General features: G+C 36.4%; 1 protein-coding gene across 1 annotated transcript in view; it reads left to right on the forward strand.

The window, feature by feature from the left end:
* Positions 1-15,587, forward strand: part of LOC145988136 (uncharacterized) — a 127,554-nt gene that overhangs the window by 80,635 nt on the left and 31,332 nt on the right. Inside the window, exons 12-13 of the mRNA XM_083122967.1 lie at positions 3,712-3,851; positions 6,696-6,953. Of these exons, the coding sequence (XP_082979093.1) occupies positions 3,712-3,851; positions 6,696-6,953 (398 nt within the window). The remainder of the gene's footprint in view (positions 1-3,711; positions 3,852-6,695; positions 6,954-15,587) is intronic.

Consider the following 15,587-nt stretch of genomic DNA (forward strand, 5'->3'; position numbering starts at 1 on the left):
CATTGCTCTTTACACCACTAGGCAACCCTTAGTGTACACACCAGAAATGTTTAGTTTATGGATGGTGCTCGGCTGTCAAATCCCATTCCCCTCAGCTTTGATGCACAGTCATGGTGCTGGCTGTACTGTTAGTAGCATGTGGAACTCTGTGGTGATTGTTTCCAACAATGACTGGCCCTTTTTTACAAACCACCCTCTTCAAAGGTCGATGGTCCCGGTCTGTCAGTATATGCGGCCTACCTGGTTGCAATTTCGTTGTGGTTGCTCCATCATGTTTGTACTTCACAATCACATCACTAAGAGTCCATTTCGGTCACTGCAATAGGGTTGAAATATCCCTGACAGAGTTCCTACTCATGTAGCAATCAATGAACAGTCTACGTTCGAAGTTACCGAGTTCTGTCAACTGCCCCATTCTCTGGTATTGTTTATCTACAAACACCACCTGATGCAACAATTTATTTTATATTGGACTGTGACGTATAAACTTTAGTTCACTATTTGCATCAGGGTGTCCGGTAGAGTGCTGCAACGAGGCCTTTTTGCTCGATCGTCTAATAGTTCGCACGGATGACGCTAGATAGCTTACGGAATGGCAGCTTCTTTGCTCGAGCGAATAACGCTCGAACATTCAAACGATCAGTATACACTCGAAGCCCAAATAATGTAACATAATAATTCACATGTAACCGTAATTATTCTGTAGTAGTGGGCCTTCAAATATGTATCATGAAGTTAAAGATACAGTGAAATTGAAACTGAAGTGAACATATTCATCATCTTCATGTTAAAATGTAATTTAGTCTATCTTACCAATACATAGCATATTAAAATGAATAAATGATTATGGGCTGAAACTACCATTATGAATTTTTACACATATGTGTATTTGTACGATTATTGTCCCTTAGAAATGATATTTCATATTCTATTTATTCGAGCATACAACGCTCGAGCGAGGGAGATTAGATCGAATATTTTTAAGCAAAAGTGGTCCAATGCAGTACTCTTGTGTCCGGAAACTTTTGATCAGATAGTGTGTATATATTAGGACAATAAAAAAGTAATGCCGCCTCCATTTAGACTAGGAGCTAGCTCCACTTTTGTGTGCACTGAAATGTACCCTCAGTTTGACTGCACAGACTCTTAATAGGCAGTCCTTGTATGCAGAAAAAATGGTCACATGACTAGCTTTTTGACCGCTTAGCCGTCATATTGGATTCAAAATGGTGGAATTCATATTTTTAAATTGCTTGTTTCTCGGCTATTTCTCAACCGATTTCAATTTTTCTTTTTTTGGGATGATTTGGGGGGGATGGGTTGAATGGTCTAAATAAGACCTTCAATTGTCATTCTCATCATTTTTTCGTTTAAATCAATGGTAATGCATGAAATTTGAAAAATAAAAATTATGTAGAAAATGTACAATAACATAGCTTGCAATAATAAAGAACCATATAACCGTGGCTATAATACTGCACCCACGAGGTGTAACAGTGTGTGTGTATTAGTGCTGAGCTGGTACTACTTGTAACGAATGCCCATACTGATTGTTAATACTGTTACCAGTTCCAACCAATATGTATTCCATTCCACTTACAAGCATCAATTTTCCACAATTTTGCTTCTTAAAATATTCAAGAATTACGTAAGAATATTAAAGTATCTGTTGTGTAATCTCAAAATACAGTTTCCATTCAATACATTTTTATAGACCTTGTGAAGAGACCAAAAGGCCAGAGAAATATCAGTCAGTAATATCCAACAAATACTCTCCAAATAAAGATACCACTAGTATCAGCCAATACCAATATATTGGCATCAATATTGCTCAGCCCTAATATAGATACACACAGTGGCGTACGCAAGGGAGGGGGTTACGGGGTTTAACCCTCCCCCCCTTGAGCTTGTGAAATATTATGAAAAATGCTGTGGAAAGAAATTTAAATGGCCAATTTACCACAGTCAAAGATCTGGGACAATACTATTACTATTACTACATCTACTACTACTACTACTACTACCACTAATAATAATAATAATAAATTTGAATTATTATTTCCATGTAGCATGGAGAAAAGCACAGCATTCCAAGCACACGCGTCTTTCAGTCATGCCTTGAAAATAAGCACAAGTTCTTGAAAGTGAAATATGAGGGTAACTATGATTTAAAAGAGAAACAAAATGTTTTGTATTTCAGTTGCAACAATGTTCAATACTCTGGTGTACGCAGTTTTTTTGGAGGGGAGGGGCCAGAATAGTAAATGTGGATAACACATGGCTTCATTTTGGAGGGCAGGATGCATTATAAAATATTTCGTATTTTTGGAGCATTTCAGTCTATTAAAATTGTATTCAAAGACAAAAATGGTAATCGGGACTCACTTTAAAAGAAGTTTCGTATTTACACATTTTGATTTTTTAAAGTTCTTAACGGATTTTTATTTGAAAATTCTGATTTTCTCAAAATTTTGGTAGGGACTGTAGCATCATCGGTAGAGGCATGCATATTTCTTTTTTGACAAAAAGAAAACGAAATTTTAAATAACACATTGCAATGTTAATTTTTAAGTTTTCTGAAAGGTGTGAGGTGCATTTTCCTACCCTGTTTTGTCACGAAATGATGCGAAATGAACTGCAAAATGCGAAATAGACTCTTAAACACGAAATTTACCGTTTGTATACCGACGCGACACTTTCTGTAGTCTGAAGTATCCTGTGTATTATGCAATTCATGGAAAATTGATTAATTTTGCTGTAAATATTTGAAAAGCAAAAATGGACTCCTCTATACAGGAATAAAACTTCGTAGTGAACAATTTTGGTATTTGGGGGGGGGGGGGGTGGTGCCAGATCCGAAAATTTGGAAATAGATAAGATCCGAAATGCCATTAAGGCAGTGTTTCTCAAACCTTTTGCCTGAGAGTCCCCCTTGACATAACTGAATATTTCTGTGTACCCATTATTAGGGCTGTTATTTAAAGATTATATATAGATAGTTGGCTCATTCCATGTCAAATCATTTGACTCAAATCAACACAATTTTTCAAAAACTGAAAATTTTACAAGAACAGTGAGACAATCCAGATGTGAATTATCGGGGAGATTTATGCGGGGAAGAAGCCGGAAAAATTCCAACCAATTTCGGGAATCGAATCCGGATCTCCTGCGTGATTGTCAGATTCTCTACCGACCAGACCACCGCAGCTTCTTTGATGAGTTCCATACTTTAATTATTTCAATTTATTTTAATATATTTTCTTGTTTTATGGATTTTCTTCACCCTTAAAATGTCTCACCTCGTTGACCAGACAAAAAACAAAAACAAATAATGCTCCCACGATTTGATAAAAATTGAATGATTAGAAAGTAATTTCTTTCTATTGTTTTCATAAATGGTATATTTATGTAGATCTCTACTACATAATAGTAGTAGTGGTATTAGTAGTATTATTAGTAGTAATTCAGCTAATTAATTAATTATAAGTATTATTAATTAATTGTGATTATTAATATTTTATTAAAGTATAATAAATCAAAGGTAATGTGAATTTGGAGAAAGTTTTAGAAATAACCCCCCCTGATGAAATCCTGCGTATGCTACTGGATACACACACACATATATTTATACATACATGTGTGTGTGTGTGTGTGTGTGTTATAGAATGGTGTAAGATTTGACTGTTACAAGATTTTCTTTCTCTATTTCAGGTTTACAACTTTTTTCTAATGGCTGAAAAGAAATTAGTGGATTGGCTTTTACTTCTAAAAACTATAAAGCTTGTACTACTGTATGCTCTTAGCATGTACTGGTGTGCAAACTTGGTATATTACGTGGCATGTTTTGATGAGTAAGTGTGAAATCAATTCTGTACACATGCGTGCAGGGTACATTGAATTACCTTTCTTTCATTAAGAAATAATGCTCATAGAGATGCCTTAAGTAAAGTTTAAAATATCTAATCAAACATAAAAAGTTATTTTGTACATAAGATTTGGTATTTCGAAGTTGAGAATTTGGGTGTTTTCCAATTAATTTCAGAGACCCACTGCCTTCATTAACTGAGAAAGCAGCATCTGGGATGGTGATGGTAGAGTGTTACTGGGAGAAAATGGCACTACCGCCACCCAGGAACAAAGCAGTGATGCACTACCATCTCCATCCCAGATGCCACATCTTCAATTAACACATCCAAATTTGCAATGTGGAAACACCTAACCTTAGGTATGAAATACTAAAACCACATTTATCGCATCCACCATGAGTAAGAAGTTATCTTCTTTACTGTTTTTTTTTTGGGGGGGGAGGGTTAACAAAATATTTTTCAGGTCAATTTTGTTTTCCTGTGTTGAAATTATCACCTATTGACATCTGAGTTACGTTTGTGTTATTTGCAATATTCTCGTGGAATCCCTCATCTATGTTCCTATGTTATATTTACTAGTGTGGATAGTATCCCCCCACCCCATTTCATGCCATACTTGGTTTTCTTCAGTTTTTATGTCCTCAGATAGATCTAAAACTAATTGGTAAACGAAGGCAAACTACACTTGTGAACATAAAATTAGGATTCTTGCAGTATTCGCACCAAGTGTGGGCCATTGCCCACCCTAAATCAGGCTGGCTCTCTTCATAGTCCACCATATGAAAATGCTTCAGGCAAATTTTGTGATTAAGGAAATTATATTAAATAATTTTTTAGTTTATTTAAATTTAGTTTACTTTGGCATCATTTTTACCTTTGATTTGTCAAACAGTTTAGTACTGAATACATTCATTTCAACCTAGATCACAATACATGAATCACAACAATCAACACTTATACGTAACTGCAGATCAGTGCACTGTGCTTAGTTAAAGCTCACATATGTAAGTGTAGCAAATGGTTACTCAGTCTACCCATGTGAGCAAGATACTTTTTTACAAATCTGGATATGAAGAACACATGTTAAATTAGGTACATAAAAGAGAGAGACTATTTTCATAAATGATTACTTAGCTTACCATGCAGTGGTGCATTTTGAAAGTTTGACCTTGTTTACCACAGTAATTCTAATTTATTTTATATATTTATTATACACACCATCTAGATTAATTACATGTAATAGAAATAAAAAAACACCAATGCAGTCATGCAATTAAAATAAAAACAGAAGTCCGACAACTTCAAGTTTTGCGGCAATTTCTATATTTTCATAAAATCTCCATTTTTACCTAAAATTATACAAGGATTTCCCTGTACCAAGGAAAATTTACCAACATGTAGCAATATTCCCTCTGCCAAGTGCAGCAGAGAAGCTTGTTTTATTGTAGTTTGCATAATATATGTATAATGAGCAATTATCCATATATAAAAAAATTAGGTTTACTGGCTGTAAATGTAGTAATATGGAGAATACACCACTGTTACCATGGTGTACATACAATACAAAATAATGCAAATCTGTACAAATAACATATAGCTAGTCGTGTACCACCTGCATGGTCATCTTCACATGACACACTGCCACATTTGAACTCATGGTGCCATCAAGCAATGGTGTGTGCGATGGAGCAGATTATCATAAAGTTTGGACCACCCTGATTAATTTTTGGTTTAAGATTTTCATTATCAAGTACTTCATGACAGCACAAACTTCACAATTTTCCATTTTGACCACGTTTGTGCAGATGTTCTAGTTTGGCAACCTGTAAAAAACAACATGCCTCTTAAAACATAATGCCTTTTTGTATACAATCATTATAAGGTATCTACATTCTGTAATTTTACAATTATGGTGTAACGAGGGAAAAGTGATCAGTATTAGTGTATACTTGGTACCCCTCATACACTGTAAAATCTACGTACTTTAATTATATCTATTTTTATTAATAAAATAACAAACAGCAGCAGAATTTTCCAAAGTGCTTGGACATTTAATAGTCTTTGTTCCTTCATGTACTTCTTCATTTTGCCATTCATCTTCATCATAGCAATTTATCTACATTGGTAGAGATGTGATATAAAATAATTACAATACAATATAATGTATTATTTCTCTTGTAGTCTACGGTTGTTTCAAGTATAAAAACACAGTTTTTTGTTGTGATGTTTCAGGAGAACACACGCTCTGCTCCCTTCATCAGACATTATTTTTAGATTGATTAAAGATACAGTTGTAACAATGGTTAAAAAAATTTATCAAAGAAGAATCAGTTATACAATGGATTTTGTCAATGTTACATTGTTGTATTGTATCAACTTATTGATTGATTGGGTGATTTAAGTCCACTTTATGCACAGTAAGGCTAATCAGGACTGGACCTACAGTTTAAAGTGAAATCCAAACCACTATATGCGACCACTGGGTATCGAACCTTGGGACCCCTTGATTAAATAGCAACTTAAAATACAATGGATTTTGTCACTGTTACATTGTTGGAACGTAGGAACTTAGGAATTGGCTACTATTGTGGCTATAGTATAATGTATACATGGAATATTGTTATTATGCACTCTTAAGTGAAATTTATACCAATGTTCAGTGATAATAGAAAAAATTTAATGTTGGGAATGAAGCTAAAAATTGAGGTTCAATCAAAACCCAAACTCAATGGCATCCTGTCATTTGCTTGATTTTTTTGCTTCACTTATTTTGTAAATTGTAATGTTGTTTCATCCATACATCTAAATCTAATTTATTTTATTTTTCAGAATATGTAATCCGGATTCTTGGTACACAAAAATTGCGAATGAAGAGCTTGAAAATGGTTTAACCTCGCATGAAAATTATTTTTCATTATCACTTTTTTATAGTTCACAATTTATTACTAACAATGAGGGATGTGGTATATATCCCAGAAGCTTTATTGATGTTTTTATTGCAACTTCTGTTATGTTTCTTAGCTGGTTAATGTTTTGCTACAGTTCAGCACAAATTACTGCTCTACAAATTCTTATTAGGAGTGATACGTAAGTTGATTTGACTAAAATGGCATATGTATACATTATGAGGTGTAATTTTCCAGCTATTTATGACAGCCTAGAATTTGACAACAAGCATACAAATAGATTTAAGTTGTGAAAAATCTCTCTTAGTAACTGTCTTTCTAAACGCATGTAGAAAATATCCTGAAAACTTATATCAAATCTAGAAATTTATGATAGCCAATGAAATCCTATGAGACTAACTAACGTTATCCCTCCATCTTTCATCTTGGCCTGCTTACATGTCTCTTACCATCAGGTTTCCCAACAAGAATCCTGTAAACTCTTCTTTCCTCTCCCATTCGTGTCACTTGCCCTGCACATTCAAGTATTCTTGATTTAGTTATTCTAATAATACAAAGGCTGTCTCAGAGAAGGTGAGACTAATTCCTGTATAGCAAAACAGCGACCTCCATTGGCTAGCAAATGTACTAGGGTGAAAATTTGGTTCATTAACTGCCGATTGAGACCAAAATGAGCGCAATAGGTCAAAAAGTTGTGACTGCGTAGCAGTTAAAAGACAAGCATGTAAATGGACCCCTCCAAGAATCATTAAAATGAAACAAAAAAATTACAAACCACAAAATTTTTATTCAGAATCAGCCATATTGATTAGACGTACATCTTTTTCAAAATAGGCACCATTGGCAGCTAAGCAAGCGTCCATACGCTCCTGCCACTTTGTGAATGTCTTTCAAAATTCCTCGTCAGGTAGCAAACTGAAGAAAACTTGCGCTGCGGTGATCACTTCTTTGTTCGTCATTTAATGACGACCACGTAAAGCGGCCTTTAAATGTGGAAATAGCCAAAAGTCACAGGGTGCAAGGTCCGGGCTGGATGCGGGAAAATTTCTATTTTTCTCTTCGTCGTGTAATCCTGAAATGCCCGCGCGGTATGTGGGAGTGTGTTATCGTGGTGCAATATGAAGGAGTTCTTCAAATGCGGCCTCTTTTCTGTTACATGCTGGCGCAGAGTCTCAATGACTCCTTGGTAATACTGTTGAAACATTGCATGTTTCCGCAGCACTTTTCTCTAAATGCCAACTAAATTTTATGGCATGTCGCTGTTTATCTTGAATACTCATCGCAAAAAGCAATGTTATACACAAAAACCTGGAATGGTAAACAAAACACGTTCCACGTAAATCAACACTGCTGCTCACTAACGTGGTTTCGCAACATGTGACAACTTGCTACGGAAACAGAATGAGTCATCCTACACGACGCGACTAGTGCCGAAACAATAGGCAGTGTTGCCAAGCCAGGAAAAAATCTGTTTCACCTTCTCTGCAACAGCCTTTGTATCTGGACATGAATACAAATTATGCAGTTCTAAATTATGTAACCTTCTCCACTCACCTGTCAGCTCATCCCTTTTAGGTCCAAATTTTTTCTGAAGATTTCATTTCAAATACTCTTAATTTACGTTCCTCTTTTAATGCAAGGGACCAAGTTTCACATCCATATAATACTTTACTATTACTACTTGGTGCTACAACCCATGTAGGACCTTGGCCACCTTCACAACCAGCCTCCAGTCATCTCTATCCTTTGGCTTCATCCTCCATCTCCAAACTCCCAGTCTTCTCACATCTTCCTGTGCATCATTGAGCCATCATTTGCTAAGTCTTCCTTTCCTTCTTCTTCCCCCACTTAATACCTTCTTGGGCACTCTGCAAACTTCCATTCAACACACATGTCCTAACCTTCTAATTTGTCCACACTTAATCTCTGTTACAATATCGGGATCATTATGCAGTTCTTGTATTTTTATGTTTGTTCTTACCCTCCAGGTTTCGTTATCTCTCACTCCTCCAAAAATTATTCTGAAGATCTTCCTTTCCCATCTTCTTAACAGCTCTTCATCGATTTTTACTAAAGATTCAGGTTTCTGACCCATATGCATGCCCGTAGCTAGAACTGATCTCCAGGGGGTACTCATGGGTTATCAGGGAGAGCTTTGTAAACCAAGTCCATATTTCAAAAGTTTAACAGTATTAAATTTAAATGAAGGTAAATTATGTGTGTCGGGGGTCATTAAGTTAATTTAAGATATAAAATTTAGAAATATCATACAAACACTGCAGGTTTTTTTTCTATATTTTATAAAACATCTCTCGAAGTACTAATGACTGCTATTGACACCATTCCTTACTACACACTTCATACTATTTTTGATCATACAGATATTTATACAAGTTAAAATGTACAATATTCACTTCAATCATAGGCACTACCGTATCCCAGCCTAAGCAATAAAACTCTTCTTCATTCCCAAAACTTTGTATCTGTTGACATTTGAGGCAGATGTGGAAGTAATGTGGATGATGACGTCAAAGTCACAGATTTCTGTCATACGAGAATCTGCAACAGGGAAGTGAAGGTACAGATAAAGAAGGCCCCGTATGAAAGAACTTTCTAAAGTCTAGATAATCTTTTAAACACTTACCACTACTTAGACTTCTGCTCATAAACAAGATGAAGGAACAAAGTTGTGAACAAAATAATATTTGCTGTCTACATTTAAATTTAACCTCAAACAAATTAAAATACAAAATAGTTTTACCTACTGTCAAAGGGGCTGGCAGCAGTGCCAGGGGAAGGGGGGGTGGCCCTGGCAGGTAAGGCTCACCCCCATCCCCTCTGGCCCCTGCTTGACCACTGTGGAACTGTCCGATAGTTGTTGGACGTCATAGCATGGCATTTTGTCGGACATTCTGAAGGAACATGGATACAAAAAGGGCGCTATGCAACCCTGTAATTTTTTGAATGTCGTGGTACAGCATTTGTCGGATGAACATTTATGCTCCATTGATGCATACAAATTTTGTTGGATATCACCGTCCGACTTATGTTGAACTTTGACAAAATGTTCACTACAAGATGCAACAAAGATCGCATGCATGACATTCTTATGGAATTGATTTTTGTTGGTTGTCTTCAGACTGCAACATCTGACAAAAATTCCATGCATAAACAGAGCCTTGTACGTCTGAGTTTGTCTGGTGTGGTACATTTCATTGAACAATTTTTTTTGGCTCCTTATATGCATGCAATTTCTGTTGAACGTAGCAGTTTGATATATGTCATTCTGCGACATCCGACAGTTTCTTGGATGTTCCAGTATGACATTTTTTGTTGTTTACGATATTTATCAGATGCAACATCCAACAAAAATGGAGTCCTAGTCTGCAGCACCACTACAAATGTGCTGCTGGAATTTTATTACTCTTCTGGCTCACTTAAACGTATTCAATGTAGAAAAGCGTACGAAGGTTTTCTTTTATCATCCAGGTGTAATACTGGTTTTGAATAGGTTAACATTTGTTTACAATGACATGGAACTGTAATTCCATGTCAAGAAGAATACAACAAATCAGGATATATATATGTTGAATAATGTCACGAAAAAGTAAAACAGAAATCTGCATTGGTAAATGTCATATAAATTTGACAAGTGCATGATGCTCCAAACCTCAAGTTTTCTGCAACACTCGTATTGCAATTCACGTCGCCCCTCCTCCCCTTCGGTTCTGTCTGTTTAAACTCGTGAAATATCCAATGTTATGAAATAAAATTATAATTATAAATACGTAAATATTTTAATATCATAATTACTCAAATCATTCAATTCTAAAAGCATATCACTTTCTTCAGTAATTGATTTTTCTCTGCCAGACCTGCTGAATTTTCACTTTTCATCTACTGATTTATACGAGGGACATCCAGGAAGTAAGTTCCAATTTGAAGGGACCTTGATTTTTCGCAAACACGATAATAGTGAAAAATGTCAATTGCTGCGAAGTAGTGTTTATGAATGTGCAGGGATGTGTGGACACATTTTCCACCCTTTTGAAATAGCAAAATAACGAGAATTTGGCATAAAATGTGAATTGTTGTCATTTTTCGTGAATTTTAAAAATTTACTTAAACAACGAAAAATAACTCGAAATCCACAATACTTAAAAAACAAAATGTGCCATATTTGTGTATCTAGAACACACAAGTTTTCCAACATTTTATCCAATAGAAAACTATAATGCATATTTGATTTGATTTGATTTGATTTAGTTTATTTTACTTCGCGTTTTGTGCCTCTTGGCTAATTTGCAAAAATGGGGATGAGTGATGAAATGATGAAATTGATGAATGGACATTCACAAACAACCAAGCCCGACTGGGATTCGAACCCGGGAACCTTTGCGTCGCAGCGCGATGTGCTAACCACTCGGCCACAGGGTCGGGCTATAATGCATATTGTACTTGAAATAATACCGACAACCACATTCAATAAAATATTTCCCAGGATTTTCTCTACTTCTATCAGAACAATTTACACCACAGAGCAAAGAGGCAGGGTTCACACAGAAGCTGCATCATCAGTATTGTAATGCGAGAAATGTTTTGAATCACTGAGCTAAGTGGTGCAATTTTGGTGGAGATCGAGTGCTCACCTACTGCCACAGTGGAGTCGAAACATCGTCATTTGTCGAGTGAGAAATAATGGAAAATAGCTTCCTCAAAAATTGGTTCCAACATATGAAAATACATACACCACGTGACCTACAGTAGTTTAAAAACACCATGTAGGTATAATTTTAGATATATTTGCCACAAAATGCGCTAAAATTAAAATGTGAATATTGGGACAAATAACACTTTATAGTAAAAATAAATAAATGAATAAAGAATAACACCAACCTGGAAGAAAAATATAAGATCAAGGTCCCTACCGATTAGGCATAAATAAAATAAGAATATTAGTAGTAATTTAAGGCATTAGAGTCAGTGACTCCTAATCTAATTTTCGGCATAATCACCACTGTTGTTCTGGCATTGGTCTTACCATGACACTAAATTTTGTGTACCCATGGCATATGTGTCTGACAGGAAAGACTGGAACTATCTGTACTGCAGTGTGCTGTCAAAACCTTGTCCTGCCAGAAATCTCTTCAGCTGGACAAAAAAATGAAAGTTGGTACATGCAAGCCCAGGGCTGTAAAAGAGCCTGCATGTACTCAGCTGTATGGAGTCGTGCACATTGGATTGACCTTCATCATCTAATCATACTATCGCTCATGATGTCTGGTCTGTACACCTCACACAATTGCTTGTGGCTCTATGCCGGATTCTGAGCATACAAAAATATGATTACCAGACGAACCTCTCAGTCGGTGGGAGACTGTATGAGAGCTGCCATCTTTAACCTAGAACTGTCCTAAAACGGCTGTGCTTTACTGCACCAGATTACAGCCACATGACACTTCTTCCTGCCTGCATATGCATGTTACGCTCCGACCACTAGCACCACGTACAGGTGCCATTGGAAATATTTTCTGGACACCCCTCGTACATAAACTTTTGGAAGCTTTTATCAACAGCGTATTCCTGTTTTAATATTTGATTAGCTTAACAGGCACCTTTACAATGCAGTAGATTCCCATTCCACAAATTGCTTGTGTTTAATTTTCAATACATACGAGTGGGGCTGATAATTTCTCGGTCCGACCCAGTAGGACTTTAGCTACAGGCACAAAAGTTTCAGGCTATTCAACGCATTCTCCCCGAAGGTCAACACACTTGGCACTTCGTTGCTAGAACTTTTCTAACGCCTGCAAAAAAAAAATATTTCTCCTGGTCTGCAAAAACCTGTTCGGCAGCTGCTATAACCTCATTATCACTTCTAAATTTCTCTCCTTTCAGAACTTTTTTCAGTCTAGGGAAGAGATAATAATCAGAGGGTGCAAGGTCTGGTGAGTAAGGTTGCTGGTCAATGCACTGAAACCCTAGGTCCTTCAGAAAATCCATTGTTCTTCCAGCCTTGTGAACGGGAGCATTGTCCTGCAGAAACAACACACCTCTTCTCAAATTTCCCCAGGCACTTTTCTTTAATAGCATCCTTTAACTTAGCCAGAAGACTACAGTGATACTCTGATGTTATGGTTTGTCCCTTTGGAAGGTAGTCTGATAACAAAACACCATCCTTATCCCAGAATATTGAGGAAAGCACCTTGTTGCGGACCTCTGTGCTTTGAATTTCTTTGGCCTGGGAAATCCTGAGTGGCGCAACTCACATTACTGCTGTTTGGTCTTAGGATCAAAGTAGTGGAACCAACTTTCATCCTGGGTAACAAGCTGATTCAAAAAATCATCCTTAGAGTTCGCAAAATCACCAGAGAGATGTCACATGTTTGCGTTTCTCATCAGCGTTCAAACGTTTGGGCACCCATTTTGCGGAAAGCTTGTGCATGTCCAACTGATCATGGATTATTGACCAGACACGTTTTTTGGATATGTGCAAGATCTCCGCTGTCGCTTGAAGTGAAATTCGTCTGTTACTCAAAATAGGTCATGAACCTGATCCACTTTTTCCAGAGTTGACACTGACACTGGCCTCCCACACCTTTCACCATATTCTGTGAAAAAATCACCACGCTTAAAATTTGAACACCATTTCTTCACAGTGGAGTATGCAGGGCAATGTGCACCCAATATGTCTAGCATGCAACCATGGATTTCCTTCGGCGACTTCTTTGCAGGAAGAAGAACTTCATGACACCTCACAACTCCTCCTTGGTAAATTCCACATTTGGCTGTGCCATGGTTCAGTCAATGGCCTGTAAAGAAAAAACGGTTAGTGACCCCAGCTGGCACTTAAACTTCCAAAAGATCAATGTTTCAAATGCAATGAATGATTTCAGGATGACATGTGCGGGAAAAGGTAAGGCCAAGAATTTATCAGTCCCCCTCGTATATAAGGGGTCCCGGGTTTGAATCCTAGCATAGGCATGGATATTTGTGAGTGTCCGTTTCATCATTTCATCACTCATCGCCATCTTCGCAAATTAGCCAAAAGTGGCACAAAAAGCAAAGTAAAATAAAGCAAATCAAATCACAAAAAAAAAAAATCAATACATATATACCCTTTTCGCCAGTAATAATGGTAAAACTACATGTTTGAGATTGAAAAAGTACAAAATTCCTTTTTGCATCAATCACTTTACTCTAATCTCATTTAGTCGTAAGTTTAAAAATAATCAAATATTTAATTGAAAAACTGGCTGCATATGAGAAAATCCCATAATTCCTCCCTAGCTTTAGTAATAATTTTCCAAATTCACTATTTTGCAGTTTGAATGCAAATATATCGAAATGAAGTCAATTTCGTGGAAGCTAAATAGGTACTTAATATACCTGGATCTGTATGACATTCTTATTTTCATTTGCAAAAAACATGATTTAGATTATAATTGGCAGGAAAAAATCTAAATTTTGGACTGGAAAACCTGGAAAAGTCAGGGAATTTCATTTCTGCTTGTCTGTAGCCACCCTGTATAAGGCAGTAGTCCTGGTTTAGGTCCACCCTTGGTATTTTGATTGCCTAGTGCCCATGCATGCAAAAACAGTTATGACCTTGATCACTTAAATCATTAAATCGTAGTTCTGTAGCAGTGAATTTAAACACTGTACTGTCTTAACCCTAGAAAATATGGCGATATTATGCCTTACATGTCATATGATCGCAGTGGCAGCCCGCAGTTTCCATGGTTTAACGGACATCACGGTAGTGCAGAATTTGTGGTGTTGCCACGTTCAATGCACATCTTTACTCCTTTGATAAAAACCTGTGTAGAATTGGTCCCACGGTGTGAATTGACAATGATAATGGGTTTTAAAAACAGCAAAACAATACCAAGATCGTATTCGTAGGACAGGAATAGGTTGTTTCACCAAATTAATGAGAGCCTTTTTTGGTCGATTTACAAAATCTGAAAATTTAGAATTTTGTTCAAAACCTTTCTACCTGCACTGTATTTAAATTTCATCACAATCGGACTGCACATTTTTAATTTATGGAACTTCAAAGAGAGCAGGTGTTTGACAAACACTCAATAATGTCACTTCTTTTTTCTCTCAACGATAAGAAATTGAAGGCATACACGAAAAAAAAATTGGGTTACCATAGATTAAACAGAATTGAATGAGCAAAATTTTGATGTAACTCATTTTTAAGTACGTCTACTGGTTAATTTTTAATTAGAGTCCAAACTCTGGTATCCATGCATGGGTTTCCTTTGAGAGAGTCTATTCATCACTCATCCTCATCATCATGATTAGTCAAAAGTGGCAGAAAAGGGATGCTTAATAACAGAAGCCATATCAAAATCATCAAAAATTACAGTAAATATGTCATGAATGAGAAAATAGATGACGAAGAATGTATACAATAATTTAATTTATTTAAAAGAGATGAGGAACACAAACACCTCCATCCCATTTCTGAGTGTTTGCACTTTTTTCGTAATTATATGCCAAAAATCAAATCTCAAGAATGTCACCAATAACTCCTGGTTTCTCTCCCCCTCCCCCATTTTATCACTTCACTGCAACCGACAACAAGCAAATAATGTGAACAAAACACTCGCTGCAAATTTCACACAACAGAAGAAAGCAAAAGTCAACCTCCAATGGTAACAAGTGTCTGCTGTCCCCAAAAACCATGCATTCTTCGTCATGAATATTGTCAGGTCAACAGTCATCACCCATCCTCATCAACTTATAGGCTGAAATGCAAATGAACTTAAATAAAATGTTGAACTCTGGAATGGGATAAACAGAT

Source organism: Lepisma saccharinum, chromosome 5 (assembly GCF_977018435.1).
Source record: "Lepisma saccharinum chromosome 5, izLepSacc3.1, whole genome shotgun sequence".
Taxonomy (NCBI): Eukaryota; Metazoa; Arthropoda; class Insecta; order Zygentoma; family Lepismatidae; genus Lepisma; species Lepisma saccharinum.